The sequence below is a fragment of the Pleurodeles waltl genome, chromosome 4_2, assembly GCF_031143425.1.
Source record: "Pleurodeles waltl isolate 20211129_DDA chromosome 4_2, aPleWal1.hap1.20221129, whole genome shotgun sequence".
NCBI classification, from domain to species: Eukaryota; Metazoa; Chordata; class Amphibia; order Caudata; family Salamandridae; genus Pleurodeles; species Pleurodeles waltl.
The window spans coordinates 41,340,671-41,358,827 of record NC_090443.1 but is presented as its reverse complement, the minus strand read 5'-3'; the positions used below and the strand labels follow the sequence as shown (position 1 = coordinate 41,358,827).

The window sequence follows — 18,157 nt, the reverse complement described above, 5'->3', positions numbered from 1 at the left end:
GGCATGGATCCGAGGGTGCTCCCTAGTGGATGGAGTTCATCAGTCTTTGGGTGTCCTCTTTGACAATGGGGGTCCAGGAGTTCAGGATCTGGTGAGGTGCAAGGACCGTGGTGGTGAACGATGCTGGCGGGTTTTGGTTCCTGAATCCTTCGTAAATGTCCTGAATTTTTCAGTGAAGGAAGTTGGCGAGGTCGTTGCCGAGGTCTTGAGAGGGATGGATTGATAGATGAGGTGTCTGTCCCGAGGTTTGTGAACTCTTTGATGATGGCAAAGAGCTTTTTGCTGTTGTGAGTGCTGGTGTTGAGGCATGCTTGAATGGCGGCTTTTTTGGTAGCTCTGATGTTCTGGTGGTGCGTGATGACTGCATTCTTGTAGGCTGTGCGGCCTTCGGTTGATTTGCTGTTCCTCCATTTACGTTCCAGTCATCTGCAGGAGTGCTTGAGTTCCTGTAGGTCTGCCATAAACCATTTAGGTGTTTTGCTCTGTCAATTTCCTGCTGGTTTCCTTAGCTCATGTCTCCTCACCCCCCAATCATACGACACTTGTCAAGGGAGACTAAAGGACTTACACCCTAGCTGGGAGGAAATCACCTGAGATCAGTGGGTGCTAGCAATAGTTTAACAGGACTGCTGCTTAAAATTCCACATCTCTTCCCAACATAGCACTATGCCAACACATCCTCAGACAAGATCACCTCTGTTTCCTTCAGAGGAAGAGCTCCAAGCACTCATCCAAAACTGCCTGTATCCTCACAATAATGAGGCGATGGCTTTCAGTCACTGTACTTCCTCATTAAAAAGAAGGATTGTTCCCCCAGCCCATCTTAGACCGAAAGGCTCTGAATTGGTACATCCTCTTGGAGCACTTGAATACGACCACCCAGCAGGACGTTATCCCTCTGCTGCTCTAAGGAGACTTCATGAAGGCGTTAGACCTCAAGGATGCCTAATTCCACATTCCCACCCATCATTAAAACTTTTGGTCTGCTGTAAGTTGCCAGCTCAATCAAATTAAGTACCACCCTTCGTAGTCACCATGGCTCCAAGGGACTTCACCAAGTGTCTGGTGGTGGTGACCACACATCTACTCAGAGTAGACATCTGGGTCTTCCCATACCTCAATGACTGACTGATTAGGAGCAGCACTGGACAGCAGTGCCTAGAAAGTACTTGGGTTGCTCTAACCCTGCTCCAACGCCTAGGGTTCACTGTAAACCCCAAAAAGTCTCACCTTCAGGCTTTCTCAGGCTTGGTAGTAAATGCTGCTATAATGAAAGCATACCCCCCAACAAGCAGAGGGTGATGCATGCCAAGAGCTGGTGCTTCTTTTTTCAGTATGCTGACTGTAATAATTGTAATGAAGCTTTTGGGTATGAGTAAAGAGTCCTAATTGGAGTTAAGCAAACAAGTCTTTGGGAAATGGAAGGTGAAGAGCCCTGTATTGAACGATGAACAGTGTAAAAGACCTTAAAGATTACACGTTTAAGTATGGGGAGCAAGTGAAGGGCCTTTAAAATATTAGAAGTAAAAGTATATTTTCTGGAGGTCCTTCTGTATTCTAACTGCCCGATTATGGATTGATTGCAGCCAGTGTAACAACTCTTGACTTCAGACAGGGACTGTTACAAAAGCCCAGTCTAGAGGCCACCATAATATTGCTCTCAGGAGTTAGAGGGCAAAATTGCTTGAAGCTGCTGAAGGTGGATGGCGCAAGACAAGATAACTGAACCAATTTGGGTGTGCATTTGAAGGACAGCATCAGTTTTTTCCCTAAGAGTTTTGACAGAGTCAAAGACAGAATAACAGATGTCGCAGGTAGATATCCATGGTGATTGCAGAAATGATGCAGTTCTAGGATCCACCATCGGGATCTATGTTTTAGTCATAGTTAATTTGAGCTATTTCTGATTCATCCAAGAACTGCTGATAAGCAGTTCTGCATGGACGAAAGGCTTACAGCTGGGGCTCTCAGCTAATAAATGAGCTAAGTATTGTCACTGTAAGTGTACAGTTCTATCACAGAAGAATGAATCAAAGTCCCAAGGCAACAAGTGAAGTATATTGCCTTGGGAACACCGTATTTGATTTGTTTTGGCACCAACGGCTGTTAGGACAATAACACTTCTTAAGATCTAATATTTAAAAATTATGAACGCTACCCAAGAGTGGTTCCACCAATACCAGTCTGTCACTATGGAAGCAAGATGTGATGATTGATGGTGTTGAATGTGGATTAAATGTCCAATAAAATTGGGAACGAAGAAAGAGATGTTTTCATTGCAGCCAACCACAGATCAAACAAAACAGCCATAAAGGCTAGTCTGTACGTCTGTTGGAGTGGACCTCAATCTGGGAATCGTCTCGGATGATAACTGATTCTAGAAAGAATCAATTCTTTGGCAAACCAAGATACCAATTTTTTTGGCCAGAACCAAAAATATAGTACAATAATGGGACAGAGGCATATGATTGAGAAAAGGTTTTTTCCAACAAATGTGCCATTGGACCCTTTTTCAAATCTTCAGGAACCAATCCATCAGGTAGAGAGGAAAACCATGTTTCTCTGGCAAAACCATGGTATAGTCAGAGAAACATAGCTTGGAGAACAAGATGATATGAATGACCCTGATCTACGTTGGCTAATAAGCAATACCATATCTTCACGAGGAATGTGATGAGTGAACTCCAACCGTTTGGGTGCTGAGGTAGCCATTAAGTTGCCAGGCATCTCTCCTAGAACAGGTTGAATAAGTGAGACTTTGTAATTTCTAATTTTGCCCAATTTAGTGATGGGACAAAGTCAGTGAGCAGTTCTCCAGAAACACTGGGAAAAGCTATAGCTGAAGGGACCTTTGTGGAGGCTTTAATAATTTTAAACAATTCTTTTTGCAAATTGTGAGCATTAAGAATCCTATTAGAAAAATTGAGAACTTTCAGAACTTTGATCAAGTTCTCATACCTAGAGGATTATTTATACTCTACTTGTTTACCTGAATCATAGAAGTGCCTCTAACCTCTTTCAGAAGCTTTCAAGAGTTGCTTGAAAGCTATGAGCTTGTTAAACCATGCTGAAGATATCATTATCTTTAATATTGTAGTCTGAATATTCAAAGGGGGCACAGTTCACAACCTTAGTAATAGGGAAGGAATAGACACTCTGGCAGAAGGATTGTTAATCATTCCTACATTAATGATGAAAAGAGAAGAAAGCTTGCCTGCTCTTATTTAGGACCAATTTAGTGACGATCTGGCAACTAAATGTGATGGTTTATATGAACCAAAAAATGAATTTGGTCGGAAATACTGCAGTGGCTTCAGATAAGAACTTAAAAGGAAAGACCGGGAAAGAACAATAAACTAGCAGAAGAGTTATAGTCTCTCAGTTTTTAGAAGGAAGCTGAATTGCAAGGACCTCGGAATCTGGCAATGGGGAGACATAAAAACAGAGAAGGAAATGAACTTATTAAAAATAATTGTGACTCCTCCACAGTGTTTACTCCCTTCTCTATCTGACTACACAACAACAAAGTTGCCATATCAACTACCTGAAACACACGGTAATCAGAATTGCTCTCTGGCTTTTTAAAGCCTTGTATGAGTCAAAACAGCCTTCAAAAAAGCTGGACAATATGACAGCAATTCATTACATCAAGAAATGGAGGACATTCACATTCCTCAGCTGTCTGCACTAGCCTAGGACATCTGGCACGGGGCTATTTGGCACCACATCCAGCTACTAGGGGAGCTTAAGCCAGGCGTAGAGAATTACTTTGTGGACCTTCCGGGCTGGGTGCATCAGGAAGTCTGAGTGAGCGATGAATCTCCAAGTCTTTCAAAAGGATTTTACCCAACGGGGCACTCTCACTATTGATCAGTTCACCTCCACTCAAAACTTATAATGCCAAAACTTTGCCTCCAGGTACCCCCATCCACTGTCCTTGGACATTGTGCTATAGATCGCCTCGTCAGGAATATTTACTTATGCTTTTCCTCCACTTCCCTCTATCCCATATATGGTGAGGAAAGTGAGGCAAATGTCACTGACCCTCATCCTAGTAGCGCCATAGTGGGTAAGGCAGTCTTGGTACTTTATAGTTTTGAAGATGGGTGTACATTCACAAGAAAAACTGCAGCTGGGCACTGATCTTCTGATTCAGCATCAAAGTCCTTTCAGACACCCAGATCAATTTAGGCATATGCACCAGCGGTTTTAGAATTTGTTTAGCATCTGGAGGAGCGTGTGCAGGTCCTGAGAGAGGATCCTAGACCCACCTCACATGTCTGTCACACACCTAATTGGAAAGCATGCGTCCACTATTGCATTAGTTAGCCCATAGATCCTCTAAAAGGGTCTGTGCAGGGGCTCATTCCGAGTTTTCCTTTTATGCAGGAATTCTGCAACCTACACTTATTAAATCTGCAGGGTGTGCCATTTACCAGGTGCAGTAATATGCACCATACCAAGTTCCGCCCCTCTGAATTGGAAATAAGTGGTAATACAGCATGTTTCTATACCTCCTACCTCCCACTCCCCCACTTCCTGCTGTCACCCCTAGTCCAGTGTGGATAAATTCACCAATTTTAACTTGCCAAAAGTTTGTTGGGGGGAAACCACCTGGGTGGTGTAATTAATAAAATCCCAATTCAAGCTTAATGTGATGTCATAGTTAAGTGAAAATTTCAGTTTTCTCGCACCCTGCCATGCACAGTATTGTTTTCAATTATGTCATTTTCAGATGCTGTATCGATATTATCAATAATGTAATTGAATATGTCATGAGTGATGTAATATGTCCGGTCATAAATGGCACATACAAAGGGTACAAGTTATAGTTACTTGAAATAACTGGAGAATTTCAGTAGGTTTTAAACTGACATTTTCACCTAACCATACAGTCACTGAAACCTTTGTTTTCTTTTTCAACATAAATTTTGAACCTTAATTTTTCAAATATTACCCGATTACAAAAATCCAAAAGCACACTTTCTGTGTAAAGAGACAGCTTTCTGCCAAATTTGGTGTCATTACGTTCAGCCATTTGGGTTGAAGCTCAGTTCAAATATCCCTGTAGAAATTGGTTGGGAAAATTGTATTTTGGGACCCCCATTTTTCTTGGCCCCCACATGATGGATCATCCCGAAACTTTTAAAGATGGAACTGAGGTAGGTGAACTTCGTTTTTGGAAAGTTTTGTGAAGATTCCTCAAACGGCACCGAAGTTATTAGCAAAGCCAAAAACGCTCTTACTATGTTAACTTAGTCCTGACTATCAATACACTGTAGCAACTGGGTTTTTCTGTGCCCTTGCGGACTTGGTGAGTAAAAAGTTGTGTCTTTGCTCCACTGCCTTTTAGTTGGGATAGCGCTTTTTCACTGTTTGTTTCTGTCATAGAGATTGATACATGTGACTAGCGATTTAAACCATGTATTGTTTTGCCAATCCCTTGGACTGTCTCTGGACGCAGAACTCCATATGAGACTGGTAGTGTATGGTGACAACACCTATGCCCCCTGTGCGTATATGTGTGTGTGTATGTATGTATGTATATATATATATATATATATATATATATGTTCGATGGCATGTGTAGCTGCAGATACACATGCTGTGCACATCCCGCCATCTAGTGTTGGGCTCGGAGTGTTACAAGTTGTTTTTCTTCGAAGAAGTCTTTTCGAGTCACGAGATCGAGGGACTCCTCCCCTTTCGGCTCCATTGCGCATGGGCGTCGACTCCATCTTAGATTGTTTTCTTTCCGCCATCGGGTTCGGACGTGTTCCTTTTCGCTCCGCGTCTCGGTTCGGAAAGTTAGTTAAAATCTCAGAAAATTTGATGGTATCGTTTGCGTTCGGTATCGGGCTAGTTACAACAGATCGACACCGATTTCGGAAGAGCTCCGGTGGCCCTTCGGGGTTTTCGATTCCCCGGCGGGGCCTGGTTGGCCCGACCACGTGCGTCTTCAAGGCTAATGGAACGGACCCCATTCCGCTTCTGCCCCGAATGTCACAACAAGTATCCTTATACAGATCAGCATCTGGTCTGTAATTTGTGTTTGTCTCCAGAACACAAAGAGGATACTTGTGAGGCCTGTCGAGCGTTTCGGTCGAGGAAGAAGTTAAGAGACCGAAGAGCAAGAAGACTACAAATGGCGTCGGCACCGACAGGACAACGACACTTGGCGGAAGAGGAAGAAACCTTCTCCATTGCGGATTCGGACTCCGACGAGGTCGATCCCGAACAGACGTCGAAAACCGTGAGTAAGACGTCACAACACAAAACTCACGGAAAAAACGCTAAAGCCCAGGGGACGCCACCGCCAGAAGGCCATGGCTTAACCCGAAAAATAGGTGACCGACCATCGGCACCGAAAAAGGGCATGCATGTGTCGAAGTCATTCGACTCCAGTCGAGACACCGGGTCAGAGCAGACTCGACCCCGAGACACCGGGTCAGAGCAGACTCGACCCCGAGACACCGGGTCAGAGCAATCTCGACACCGAGAGGGCGGCACCGAACTGAGTCGGCATCGAGAGATCAGTATGCAGAAAATTCAAAAAGTGTCTTCGGAGCCGAAAAAGACTGCCGAAAAAGTTTCCATACCGAAACATCTGGCCTCGGAACCAAAATCGAGTTCCTACACCGAGAAACAGGGCCTGTCCTCACAGATGCAAGGACACAGATTCGAACAGGAACTAGAGGCAGTGGAGCCAGATTACACTCAAAGAAGGCTCCACATTCAAAATGACACAGGGAAGATCAGTACTCTCCCTCCAATACGAATGAAAAGAAAACTTGCCTTCCAAGAGAAAGACAAGCAGCCACAGGCAAAGGTGGCAAGACAAGTGACTCCGCCACCATCTCCACAACGCTCACCACAACTATCACCAGTAGCCACTCCACCAATGATGCAGTCCCCAACTCACACAGGGATGAGTCAGGATGATCCCGACGCATGGGATCTTTATGATGCGCCTGTACCTGATAACAGTCCCGACTGTTATCCAGCAAGACCGTCACCACCTGAGGACAGCACTGCCTACACACAGGTGGTGTCAAGAGCAGCTGCGTTTCATAATGTCACACTGCACGCAGAACCTATAGAGGATGACTTTCTCTTTAATACACTGTCGTCTACACATAGCCAGTACCAGAGTCTCCCTATGTTACCAGGAATGCTCAAACACTCCAAACAAGTGTTTCAGGAGCCTGTGAAAGGCAGGGCCATAACTCCAAGGGTGGAGAAAAAATACAAAGCACCACCAACAGACCCTGTGTACATCACGCAGCAATTAACACCAGACTAAGTGGTAGTAGGGGCAGCTCGTAAAAGGGTGAACTCGCACACCTCAGGAGATGCCCCACCTCCAGACAAAGAAAGTCGCAAGTTCGACGCTGCGGGGAAAAGGGTTGCGGCACAGGCAGCCAACCAATGGCGCATTGCCAACTCACAGGCATTGCTGACGAGATATGATAGGGCTCATTGGGACGAAATGCAACATTTCATAGAACACCTGCCCAAAGAGTTCCAAAAAAGAGCACAACAAGTGGTGGAGCAAGGCCAGAGTATCACAAACAATCAGATACGTTCAGCAATGGATGCAGCTGACACAGCTGCTAGGACTGTAAATACAGCAGTGACCATACGAAGGCACGCATGGCTAAGAACCTCAGGATTCAAGCCGGAAATACAACAAGCAGTCCTGAATATGCCCTTTAACGGACAGCAGTTGTTTGGGCCGGAGGTGGACACTGCCATAGAAAAACTTAAAAAGGACACAGATACGGCCAAAGCCATGGGCACACTCTACTCCCCACAGAGCAGAGGCACATTTCGGAAAACACATTTTCGAGGGGGGTTTCGGGGACAGAGCACAGAACCCTCACCCTCACAAACAAGACCCACTTATCAAAGTCAATATCAGCGGGGAAGTTTTAGGGGACAATACAGAGGAGGACAGTTCCCAAAGAGTAGAGGGAAGTTCCAGAGCCCCAAAACTCCACAAAATAAACAGTGACTTCAACGTCACAAATCCCCAACACATGACACCAGTGGGGGGGAGACTAACCAATTTCTACAACAACTGGGAAGAAATAACAGACACGTGGGTCCTAGCCATTATCCAGCATGGTTATTGCATAGAATTTCTTCGATTCCCTCCAAATGTCCCACCGAAAACACACATGTCCAAACAACACATGGATCTCTTACAACTGGAGGTCCAAGCGTTGTTGCAAAAAGAGGCAATAGAGCTAGTACCAATTCATCAGAAAGGAACAGGAGTTTACTCCCTGTACTTTCTCATACCCAAAAAAGACAAGACTCTAAGACCTATACTAGATCTCAGAACATTAAACATATACATAAAATCAGATCACTTTCACATGGTGACACTGCAAGACATGATCCCATTGCTCAAACAACAAGACTACATGACAACACTAGACCTCAAGGATGCGTATTTCCATATACCTATACATCCTTCCCACAGAAAGTACTTAAGGTTTGTAATCCAAGGAATACATTACCAGTTCAAAGTTTTGCCATTCGGGATAACAACAGCGCCAAGAGTTTTTACAAAATGCCTGGCAGTGGTGGCAGCTCATATCAGAAGGCAGCAAATACATGTGTTCCCGTACCTAGACGATTGGTTAATCAAAAACAATACGCAAGAACAGTGTTCACAACACACAAAGTATGTTATAGAAACCCTTCACAAGCTAGGTTTCTCACTCAACTACAACAAATCACACCTACAGCCGTGTCAGATACAACAATACTTAGGAGCAACAATCAACACAACAGAAGGGATTGCCACTCCAAGTCCACAAAGGGTACATGCATTTCACAACGTAATACAAGCCATGCACCCAAATCAAAATGTACAAGTAAAATTAGTGATGAAACTACTAGGCATGATGTCCTCATGCATAGCCATTGTCCCAAACGCAAGATTGCAAATGCGGCCCTTACAACAGTGCCTAGCATCACAATGATCACAAGCACAGGGTCAACTTCAAGATCTAGTGTTGATAGACCGCCAAACATACACCTCGCTTCAATGGTGGAATAGTATAAATTTAAACAAAGGGCGGCCTTTCCAAGACCCAGTGCCTCAATACGTAATCACAACGGATGCCTCCATGATAGGGTGGGGAGCACACCTCAACCAACACAGCATCCAAGGACAATGGGACACTCAGCAGAGACAGTTTCACATAAATCACTTAAAACTCCTAGCAGTATTTCTAGAGCTGAAAGCATTTCAACCTATAATAACCCACAGACAACATGACAACGATGTATTATCTGAACAAACAGGGAGGAACACACTCGACACAGTTGTGTCTCTTGGCACAGAAAATATGGCATTGGGCGATTCACAACCACATTCATCTAATAGCGCAATTCATACCTGGAATTCAAAACCAGTTAGCAGACAATCTCTCTCGGGATCATCAACAGATCCACGAATGGGAAATTCATCCCCAAATACTAAAGACTTACTTCCAAAGGTGGGGAACACCGCAAATAGACCTATTTGCAACAAAAGAAAACGCAAAATGCCAAAACTTCACATCCAGGTACCCACAGGCTCACTCTCAGGGCAATGCGTTATCGATGAATTGGTCAGGGATATTTGCATACGCTTTTCCCCCTCTCCCACTCCTTCCATATCTAGTAAACAAATTGAGCCAAAACAAACTCAAACTCATACTAATAGCACCAACTTGGGCACGACAACCTTGGTACACAACACTACTAGACCTCTCAGTAGTGCCCCATATCAGACTACCAAACAGACCAGATCTGTTAACTCAACACAAACAACAGATCAGACTCCCAAATCCAGCATCGCTGAATCTAGCAATTTGGCTCCTGAAATCTTAGAATTCGGGCATCTAGACCTTACACAAGAATGTATGGAGGTCATAAAACAAGCTAGAAAACCAACCACAAGATATTGCTATGCAAATAAGTGGAAAAGATTTGTTTATTACTGCCATAATAATCACATTCAACCATTACACGAATCTGCTAAAGACATTGTAAGTTACCGACTACACTTACAAAAGTCAAAGTTAGCTTTTTCATCCATAAAAATACATCTCACTGCAATTTCAGCTTATCTGCAAATTACGCACTTAACTTCATTATTCAGGGTCCCAGTCATAAAAGCATTTATGGAGAGTCTGAAAAGAATTATCCCACCAAGAACACCACCAGTTCCTTCGTGGAATCCCAACATTGTCTTAACACGACTTATGGGTCCACCTTTTGAACCCATGCACTCATGTGAGATACAGTACTTAACATGGAAAGTAGCATTTCTGCTAGCTATCACATCTCTCAGAAGAGTAAGTGAAATACAAGCATTTACTGTACAAGAACCATTTATTCAGATACATAAACATAAAGTAGTTCTACGAACAAATCCTAAATTCTTACCTAAGGTCATATCACCGTTCCACTTAAATCAAACAGTGGAACTCCCAGTATTCTTTCCAGAACCAGATTCTGTAGCTGAGAGAGCATTACATACATTAGACATTAAAAGGGCACTAATGTACTACATAGATAGAACAAAACAAATTTGCAAAACAAAACAACTGTTTGTTGCATTCCAAAAACCTCATACAGGGAATCCAATATCCAAACAAGGCATTGCCAGATGGATAGTTAAATGTATTCAAACCTGTTATATAAAAGCAAAAAGAGGACTGCCTATTACACCAAAGGCACACTCAACTAGAAAGAAAGGTGCTACCATGGCCTTTCTAGGAAACATACCAATGACTGAAATCTGTAAGGCAGCCACATGGTCTATGCCTCATACATTTACCAAGCATTACTGCGTGGATGTGTTAACACAGCAAGCGACAGTAGGACAAGCAGTATTACAGACTTTTTCAAACAACTTCAACTCCTACAGGCTGAACCACCGCTTTTGGGGAGATAACTGCTTACTAGTCTATGCACAGCATGTGTATCTGCAGCTACACATGCCATCGAACAGAAAATGTCACTTACCCAGTGTACATCTGTTCGTGGCATGAGACGCTGCAGATTCACATGCGCCCTCCCACCTCCCCGGGAGCCTGTAGCCGTTTTAAGTTGAGAAAAAATTAGACTTGTAAATTTGTAAATATATCACTTTTAAACACATTATGTACATACATATTTACTCCATTGCATGGGCACTATTACTAGATACACAACTCCTACCTCACCCTCTGCGGGGAAAACAATCTAAGATGGAGTCGACGCCCATGTGCAGTGGAGCCGAAAGGGGAGGAGTCCCTCGATCTCGTGACTCGAAAAGACTTCTTTGAAGAAAAACAACTTGTAACACTCCGAGCCCAACACTAGATGGCGGGATGTGCACAGCATGTGAATCTGCAGCGTCTCATGCCACGAACAGATGTACACTGGGTAAGTGACATTTTCTATATATATATATATATATATATATATATATATATATATATATATATATATATATATATATGTGTGTATATATATAGAGAGAGAGAGAGAGAGCGAGAAAAGAAAAAAAACTAAAATATTGATGAAAAGGGGGCTTGGTCCAAAAGGCCCAGTTAACATTGGTAGTGATGCAGGTGCATGATCCTGTGAGAGAGCGTCTCTCTCCTGACCCCACCTCCTGTTATGCTTGCATTGTGTTTTTCTCTTTCACTAATGTGTCATTCCTCTTACTCACCCCTCAGATTTCTTTTGAGTTCCGATCGCTGCTTCACTCCCAGCTGGCCACAGTTTTCTTTGACGAAGTGGTAAAGCAGATGGTAGCTGCTTTTGAGCGGCGTGCTGGCAAGACGTTTGGACCGGAAACCAACATCCCGCGTGAGCTGATGTTCCACGAGGTGCACCAGACGTGATGTTAGGCCTCGAAGGACGCTGCCAAAGCATGTCAACAAAGGCCGAGTCCAATAATTAACGGGGAGGGCAGGGAAACCTTTACGGACATACGAGCTGAGAAAGGTGGTGCGCGAGCACCCACTTTTAAAATATTATTTATTTGATTATCCCTTCTGGTTGTTATGAAAGTACATAATTTATATGCAGATTTGTGAACTGTTGTACACTTGGTGGAGAAACCCACATCACTGACTTGCTGAAGTTGTAACACAAACGCATTGCAGTTCCTGCTCAAAAGCCCCAAGGACCAGCATTGGTATAAAGTGTTCAACCCGTGATTGAGACCCGCGCACAGCCAGATGCACTCTTGGAATTTAGTTCACTTTGGACCGATGTTTATCAGGTGCAGCATTGCACTGAAGAAAGAACGCCGACCCCAGTTTCTGCCTATAGAAACCATTCCTCACCGGGTGTGGTTTTTTGAACATGCGCGGTTATCTGGAGGAAGGACTGACCACTAATTAATTAACGTGTGTTGTAAACTCCAAATCATGCAACCAAGTGGATTTTCCAGATGCTGTCATGTTATGACTCTAGGTGCTCATGTGGGTTCGACAACCAGGGGATGTAGCTGCATGGAGGATTGAAAGAACCATCAGAGACATCTGCGGGGGAAGGGACTATGAGCTTACTCACCGTTCAAAAGCCAAGCGTTAACAGAGCTGTGGCAGAGGCAACAAGGAGGCTCTATCCAACTGGCGTGGTGGGGGAGGGATAGGTGGTTATGGGTCTAGAAACCAAGGTGAACAAAAACAAACGAGGGATGTACCATTTAGCTCAGCAGTTGACTGTATGTACACTTGTTTATTAGTGGAGCGAAAACACGAAGTATGCCAAGCGCTTGAAATATTCCAACTGAAGGGTATGCGAGTTATCCAGGATTTTGTTAATCCTGTAGCCCAAGGCTCCTAGGACTTTGACAATAGAATGGGTGCCTGAAACCAAAGAGATTTAAGGGCTGGTACCCTGAGAGAATGCCTAAGCATGCTAATTGCACGGGGGAGTGAAGTATGGTTTGACAAAGTGCAATATCAATCTTTCACTTGTGCATGAGTACACCAAGCAGCATGGATTCCTAAGGGGCCTGAGGTAAAGGGAGTTGCGAGTTGGTTCTCCATAAAAACTGTAAGGGCCGTTCTACTTTTGGCGCATATCATCTGCATAAAGACAAACGATTTGGTTGCCATTTGCATAGGATAAAGAAATTGCAATTGTATACGAATCCTGGGTCAATGCCCAAAAAACTGACTTTCAAAACATGTGCCAACGAGGTCAGAGCCGTAGATTATGGGAACAGAGCACAAATCCTGCACCTAAAGCCAGATGCTGCAGTGAAGAAGGCGGGGGTACTGTTTTAAGGGAATTTGAAAGTTGCGAGGGCTGTGCAAACCCTTGGGCATGAGAAGGCGGTGTCTGTACACACAGAAGAGGCAAGCTGTAATGAGGCCGTGGCCACAACCTCTGCTGCACACTCCGGACTGAGAATAAATATGGTTGTCTCCCGTGAGATCCTCTCACCTTTTGTACTTTTTAATTTGTGTCTCTCATTCCTGCACACCACGAGGATGAGGGAGAAACCTTTCCTGACTCTTCTGAATCTGTCTTTATATATGTACGTGCTCTTGTACACCCAGCTATCTGCTCTAAAATATGCTTTGGAGAGCTTTCTTCGGCAAACTATCTCCTTTGACGAATAAGACTGTCTTACTTCAGCTGCAGCGACATTTTAGCACTCACTCAGGGCACCAGTGTATACACTTTAACAAGACGTGGCTCCATATTTCTGTTAGAGAGGGAGTGTTGGTTTCAGCCAGATTTTCTAGCCATCAATTATTTCCAACAGTGAGGGTGTGAAGTATTCGGTATTTAGACCTGACTTTACTGTTTATGCACTTCAGCAGTGCATGCATAGGGCAGGTATCCCATCACGTCTACACACCTAGCATGATCCCACTCTGCTGCTGCCGCTCCAGTTCATGCATGAGCAGAGCCGTGGTACGTGTCCACCCAGCATGCACTTGGCAGCTCCGAGCCCCGATTCGGCACAGCCCCCTTTTTCTCACATACATGCTCCACGTCATCAACATCTAACTTTATCGTGCAAGAATGGGCTCCGTTAAGTTAGCCTTTGAATGCGTTTATCAGTCTTCATTAGAAGACACCTCAGCTGTTCTTGTGTGCTATCCTGCTGCTGTTATGTAGCGTATATCTCAGTAATGCAAGCATCCCCTAGGTCTTCTGGAAGATGGACTCTTGTTTGTCACACAAGGGTGCAGTTGCCTCATTTTAAGCCATATTGTTGCCTGTGTTCGTTAGCAGAAAACACTTTCTAGACCCAATATGTATTTTTTGGGTTTAAAGTTAGTTTGTAAAAGCTAGTCTCTCTGAATGCTAGAAAGGTGTGCAGTGGTCTAGCCCTTGTGTTTCGTAGCTGCCACAGTTGCATCCGTTAAAAAAAAAATATATATATCACTCTAAATGCTAGTTATTTTGTTTTTACTTGCAAAGGAATAAAATAGGATGAACATAACAATATTAAGTCCAAATTAGCTATGGAGGTGGTTTTAGGAGCTGTGACAGACAACCTGCACAGGCCTGGCTGATTCAATGGCGCTCAATATGCTGTTTTTAAATAGAAATATAATATTGCTTGATTCTGTACATGCCACCACGGCGCTGATTTGTTTCCTTTTAAGCCGCTGCTGGCAGATTTGTCAGGAAGGATTTTTTTGTGTGCTGGTGACTTCGAAAATGATGGGTTATGGACGATGTTCCTGGTAGATGAGCGAGGACATTGTTTTGTTTATCTTCTAAGTAAATTGATTTGCATGCCACCGTGTGGTGTATTCTGAAGCAGCTTGGAATAGTGCCACTTCGGACAGTGATTCTCTTTGGGGCCACTCATCTTAAATTGTTTATAATTTCAGTCAAATAATAAAACCGTGTTAAATCCCAATAATAATAGTTTTTCAGCACAGGCGTCTTTCAGTTCACAAACTGTGAATATGGTCGTGCCGTCAGGTTGACTGAGGGATCCTTCGTGGCAAGCGATTTTTTTTTTTTTTTTTTTTAAGCGTGAGTCATTGCCTGTTAGAATTTCTTTATAATAGAATTGCCATTTATATTGATTAACACTAGACTATCAGTGCCTAGGTGAGAAATCTCAAAGAACTATAAAAAAACACATTTTGACCAGACTTTCTGAGGTGTTTTGTTTAACCAGTTCAAATGAAATCTAGTTTCAACCAACTTGACTATTTTGGCCCTAATTTACTGTTCCAGTTGAAACTATCATTTACAAATGCAGTAGGTGTAATCTTGCTTAACCCTCTCCCTGAACCGGGTATGGGCAAAGACACTATCCCTCCTAAATTTTGGAGAGAGGATTGAGTAAGCAAGTATGCTGATGTACACGTATGCTTACTTGCACTGGCTTTGCTCTTCTCCAAGCCTGCTTGAACTTGAATGCATTGGCATCTTCATATTGTGGCTTCCAACAATATGCTAATAATTCCCAACCTTAACTCGGGGTCAGCATCTTGCTAGGGTGGGTACCATCATGCCATGCGTCAGATATAATGAATTACCACCATGGTGTAGGGGGCGGCGTTACAGGAGTTACATGTGCTGTGGCTGTCACAGAGTGCCATTGTACAGTGGTTGCTTTCAATATGGCAAAAATTCTCAACAAACTAGTAAAACCATCACTTTTTCACGGATTTCCGTAGTATTCCAGGAATTGCCACCCCTGTGGATGAGTGAATAAAATGCTTTTATTGGACTCAATTGTGTAACAGATGCTCACAATATGCTACAAATTACCTCCACTCCGCCAGGCCTGCTATAATAGCTTGGATGAGCACCACGTGTCATGGTCAGCATTTATTTATTAATAAGCTAGTTTATGGATTCTAGTCCCTAGCTGACCCCGGCCCTGGCTCCAATTCCAGATCCGGTGCCAGTCCCTGCTCCAATACCAGCACCCTCTCTGGTCTTTTCAGAATCTCTGGTGACAATCCTGAGCAATTTCTGCCCAACATGATGGCACTGTGCAGGAACGCAGTGGTTCTCTCTGGTGCATCTGCAGGCCCCTGCTTCCGTTTGGGGGTTCGACTGAGATACTGCCGGCAAGTACTCCAAACTTCTTCCGCTCCAAACAGAGCACAGGAGTAGTTCCCACTGTCTCCAGATAAGGAGTTCAAGAAACTGGAGGCCATGGGTAACAAGTTGTTTTAGACTGGGAGAATGGTGCTGCAGTCCATGAGCACCACATTCCTGATACCTATGTACATCCGCATGGTTTGGAGTATGGCAGGCATGGTGGTGCTGAGCCTACCATCTCCATTTCACCGAAATGGTCAAGATGCTGCCAGACAAATCCTCAGGGCAGGCCTAGTCACCGATTACTCTGTGATAGAGGCTATTTGTTTGCCCAAAGGGGATACATTTGACTTAAAGGTGATGTACAAGTTAGCCTGATGGGTATGCCGTTTGTCGGCTTTCACTCATTTGGCAACAAAGCAGTCTTTCTTCTGCACAGATTTAAGACATACAGGGTGACAGCCCGGTCACTGGGCTTAGGGTCTCCAGCTCAAAACTTTCACAGAGAATACAGGACGTTTTGGGGCTATTAAAAAAGGTTGCCCTTTCATCACTGCTAACCTTCCAAGCCCGTCCAACGGGCTAACCAATATAGAGGCTGGGGTAAGCACCACAGCAGACAAGTCCAGCAACCTTTCTCCACTTCATCCTCCCCCATACCACTTGGGAACATGCTTTACCCTTACTGGATCATGTGCAGTCTTTTGGGGGAAAAGTTGTTGTCTTTTCTGCAGACCTCGTAGGCCATTACGACGGACCACTGGGTCCTACAAATTTTAGAAAAGAGGTATGCCTTTCCTTTTCAACGGAGCCCCCATTACCTCACCTCAGTCCCTCCATTCACAAAACCACACCTAAATTCTCTTACAGGAGGTGGGGGCACTTCAGCAAAAAGAGGTGGAGAAGTTGGTCTTGGAGCAGGAGATCTGGCAGTGCTGCTCACAGTCCTTTGAGATTCCCAAGTAGGAAAGAAGTCCGCATCTGATCTTGGACCTCAGGGTCTTGTACTTTTACTTGTGCAAGGAGAAGTTTAAGATTCTGTTTCTGGCTTCGGTTTATCTGGCGCTGGAAGCAAAAGACTGGATGGTGTCTCTCAACTTTTAGGAGACACGTACTTTCACATAGCAATCCTGCAGATTCACATGAGGTACTTGTGGTTTGTGGTAGGCTCCACAGATTACTAGTTGGTAATTCTCCCATTTGAACTAACATTGGCACCCAATATCTTCACAAAGATGATAGCAGTGGTGTAGCACATCTGTTGAGAATCTTGCTCATGGTGGACTCGCCGCAGCTGAATGCCACAGCAGCTCTGCTCTTCGACTTGGGCTCTTCCAGACCCAAAAAGATGGTCTGCTGAAAAACTACCTAGATCTGGTACCTCTTATAAAGAATCGTCCTCAGTTTCTTCTCACTAGAGGCCTTCCACCTAATCTGTACTGTCACTTCCCAGGAAAAATCATTGTCGTCGAAACTCAGATTGTCCATGGACCCGTTGTCAATGACAGCAGCGTCAGTGGTACGTATGCGATCACTTCTAATCTCATCGGTGATGACGATCACTCTAACCACGTCGACAGCATCGCCCACCGCACCTGTGAAGATGACCTAGTCTACGATGCACATCCCATCGTTGACAACTTTTAAATCTTCGTCGTCAACGCTTTCAGTGGCTGTTTCCACAAAGAAGTCTACCTCCTCGTCGACGAGACAGAAAATTGATACGCTTTCAGCAGAGCAGTCTTCTCTGCATCTCAAACCGGACTTGACATCCCTAACTAATATTTCTCCTCTGCCTTTGCATTTACTAGATATAGAAGAATCAGGAGATGAAGGACTCTTTGTTCCAGTGTAAGCCCTTCACAGCTAAAAGTAAAGTGCCAGGATTCGGATGAGAAAGGGTATGATCCTAAAAGGGATACTTCTACTTATCTAGAAGGAGAATATTCTTTCTCGTCACAGCAGCATGCTGTGTCTCCACAATATGACTCAGTATCTGGACAAAGGGTCCTATGAAGAGCATCCGGGATCAGGGCAAGATACTATTTCAGAGCCCATCTCTTTAGTCACTGACTTGAGACCCCTGATTAAGGACTATTACAAAAGATTTCCAGAAGCGAAT

At 44.1% G+C, this 18,157-nt stretch overlaps 1 protein-coding gene across 3 annotated transcripts in view; it reads left to right on the top strand.

Annotated features, from left to right (window-relative positions):
• The window catches only part of COQ10A (coenzyme Q10A), a 198,481-nt gene extending 185,040 nt beyond the window's left edge, over nucleotides 1-13,441 (top strand). For all 3 annotated transcript variants that reach the window (XM_069230554.1, XM_069230552.1, XM_069230553.1), the window contains one exon: nucleotides 11,727-13,441. In XM_069230554.1, coding sequence (XP_069086655.1) covers nucleotides 11,727-11,894 — 168 coding nt within the window. In that variant the 3' untranslated portion in view covers nucleotides 11,895-13,441. The remainder of the gene's footprint in view (nucleotides 1-11,726) is intronic.
• The last annotated feature ends 4,716 nt before the right edge of the window (nucleotides 13,442-18,157 follow it).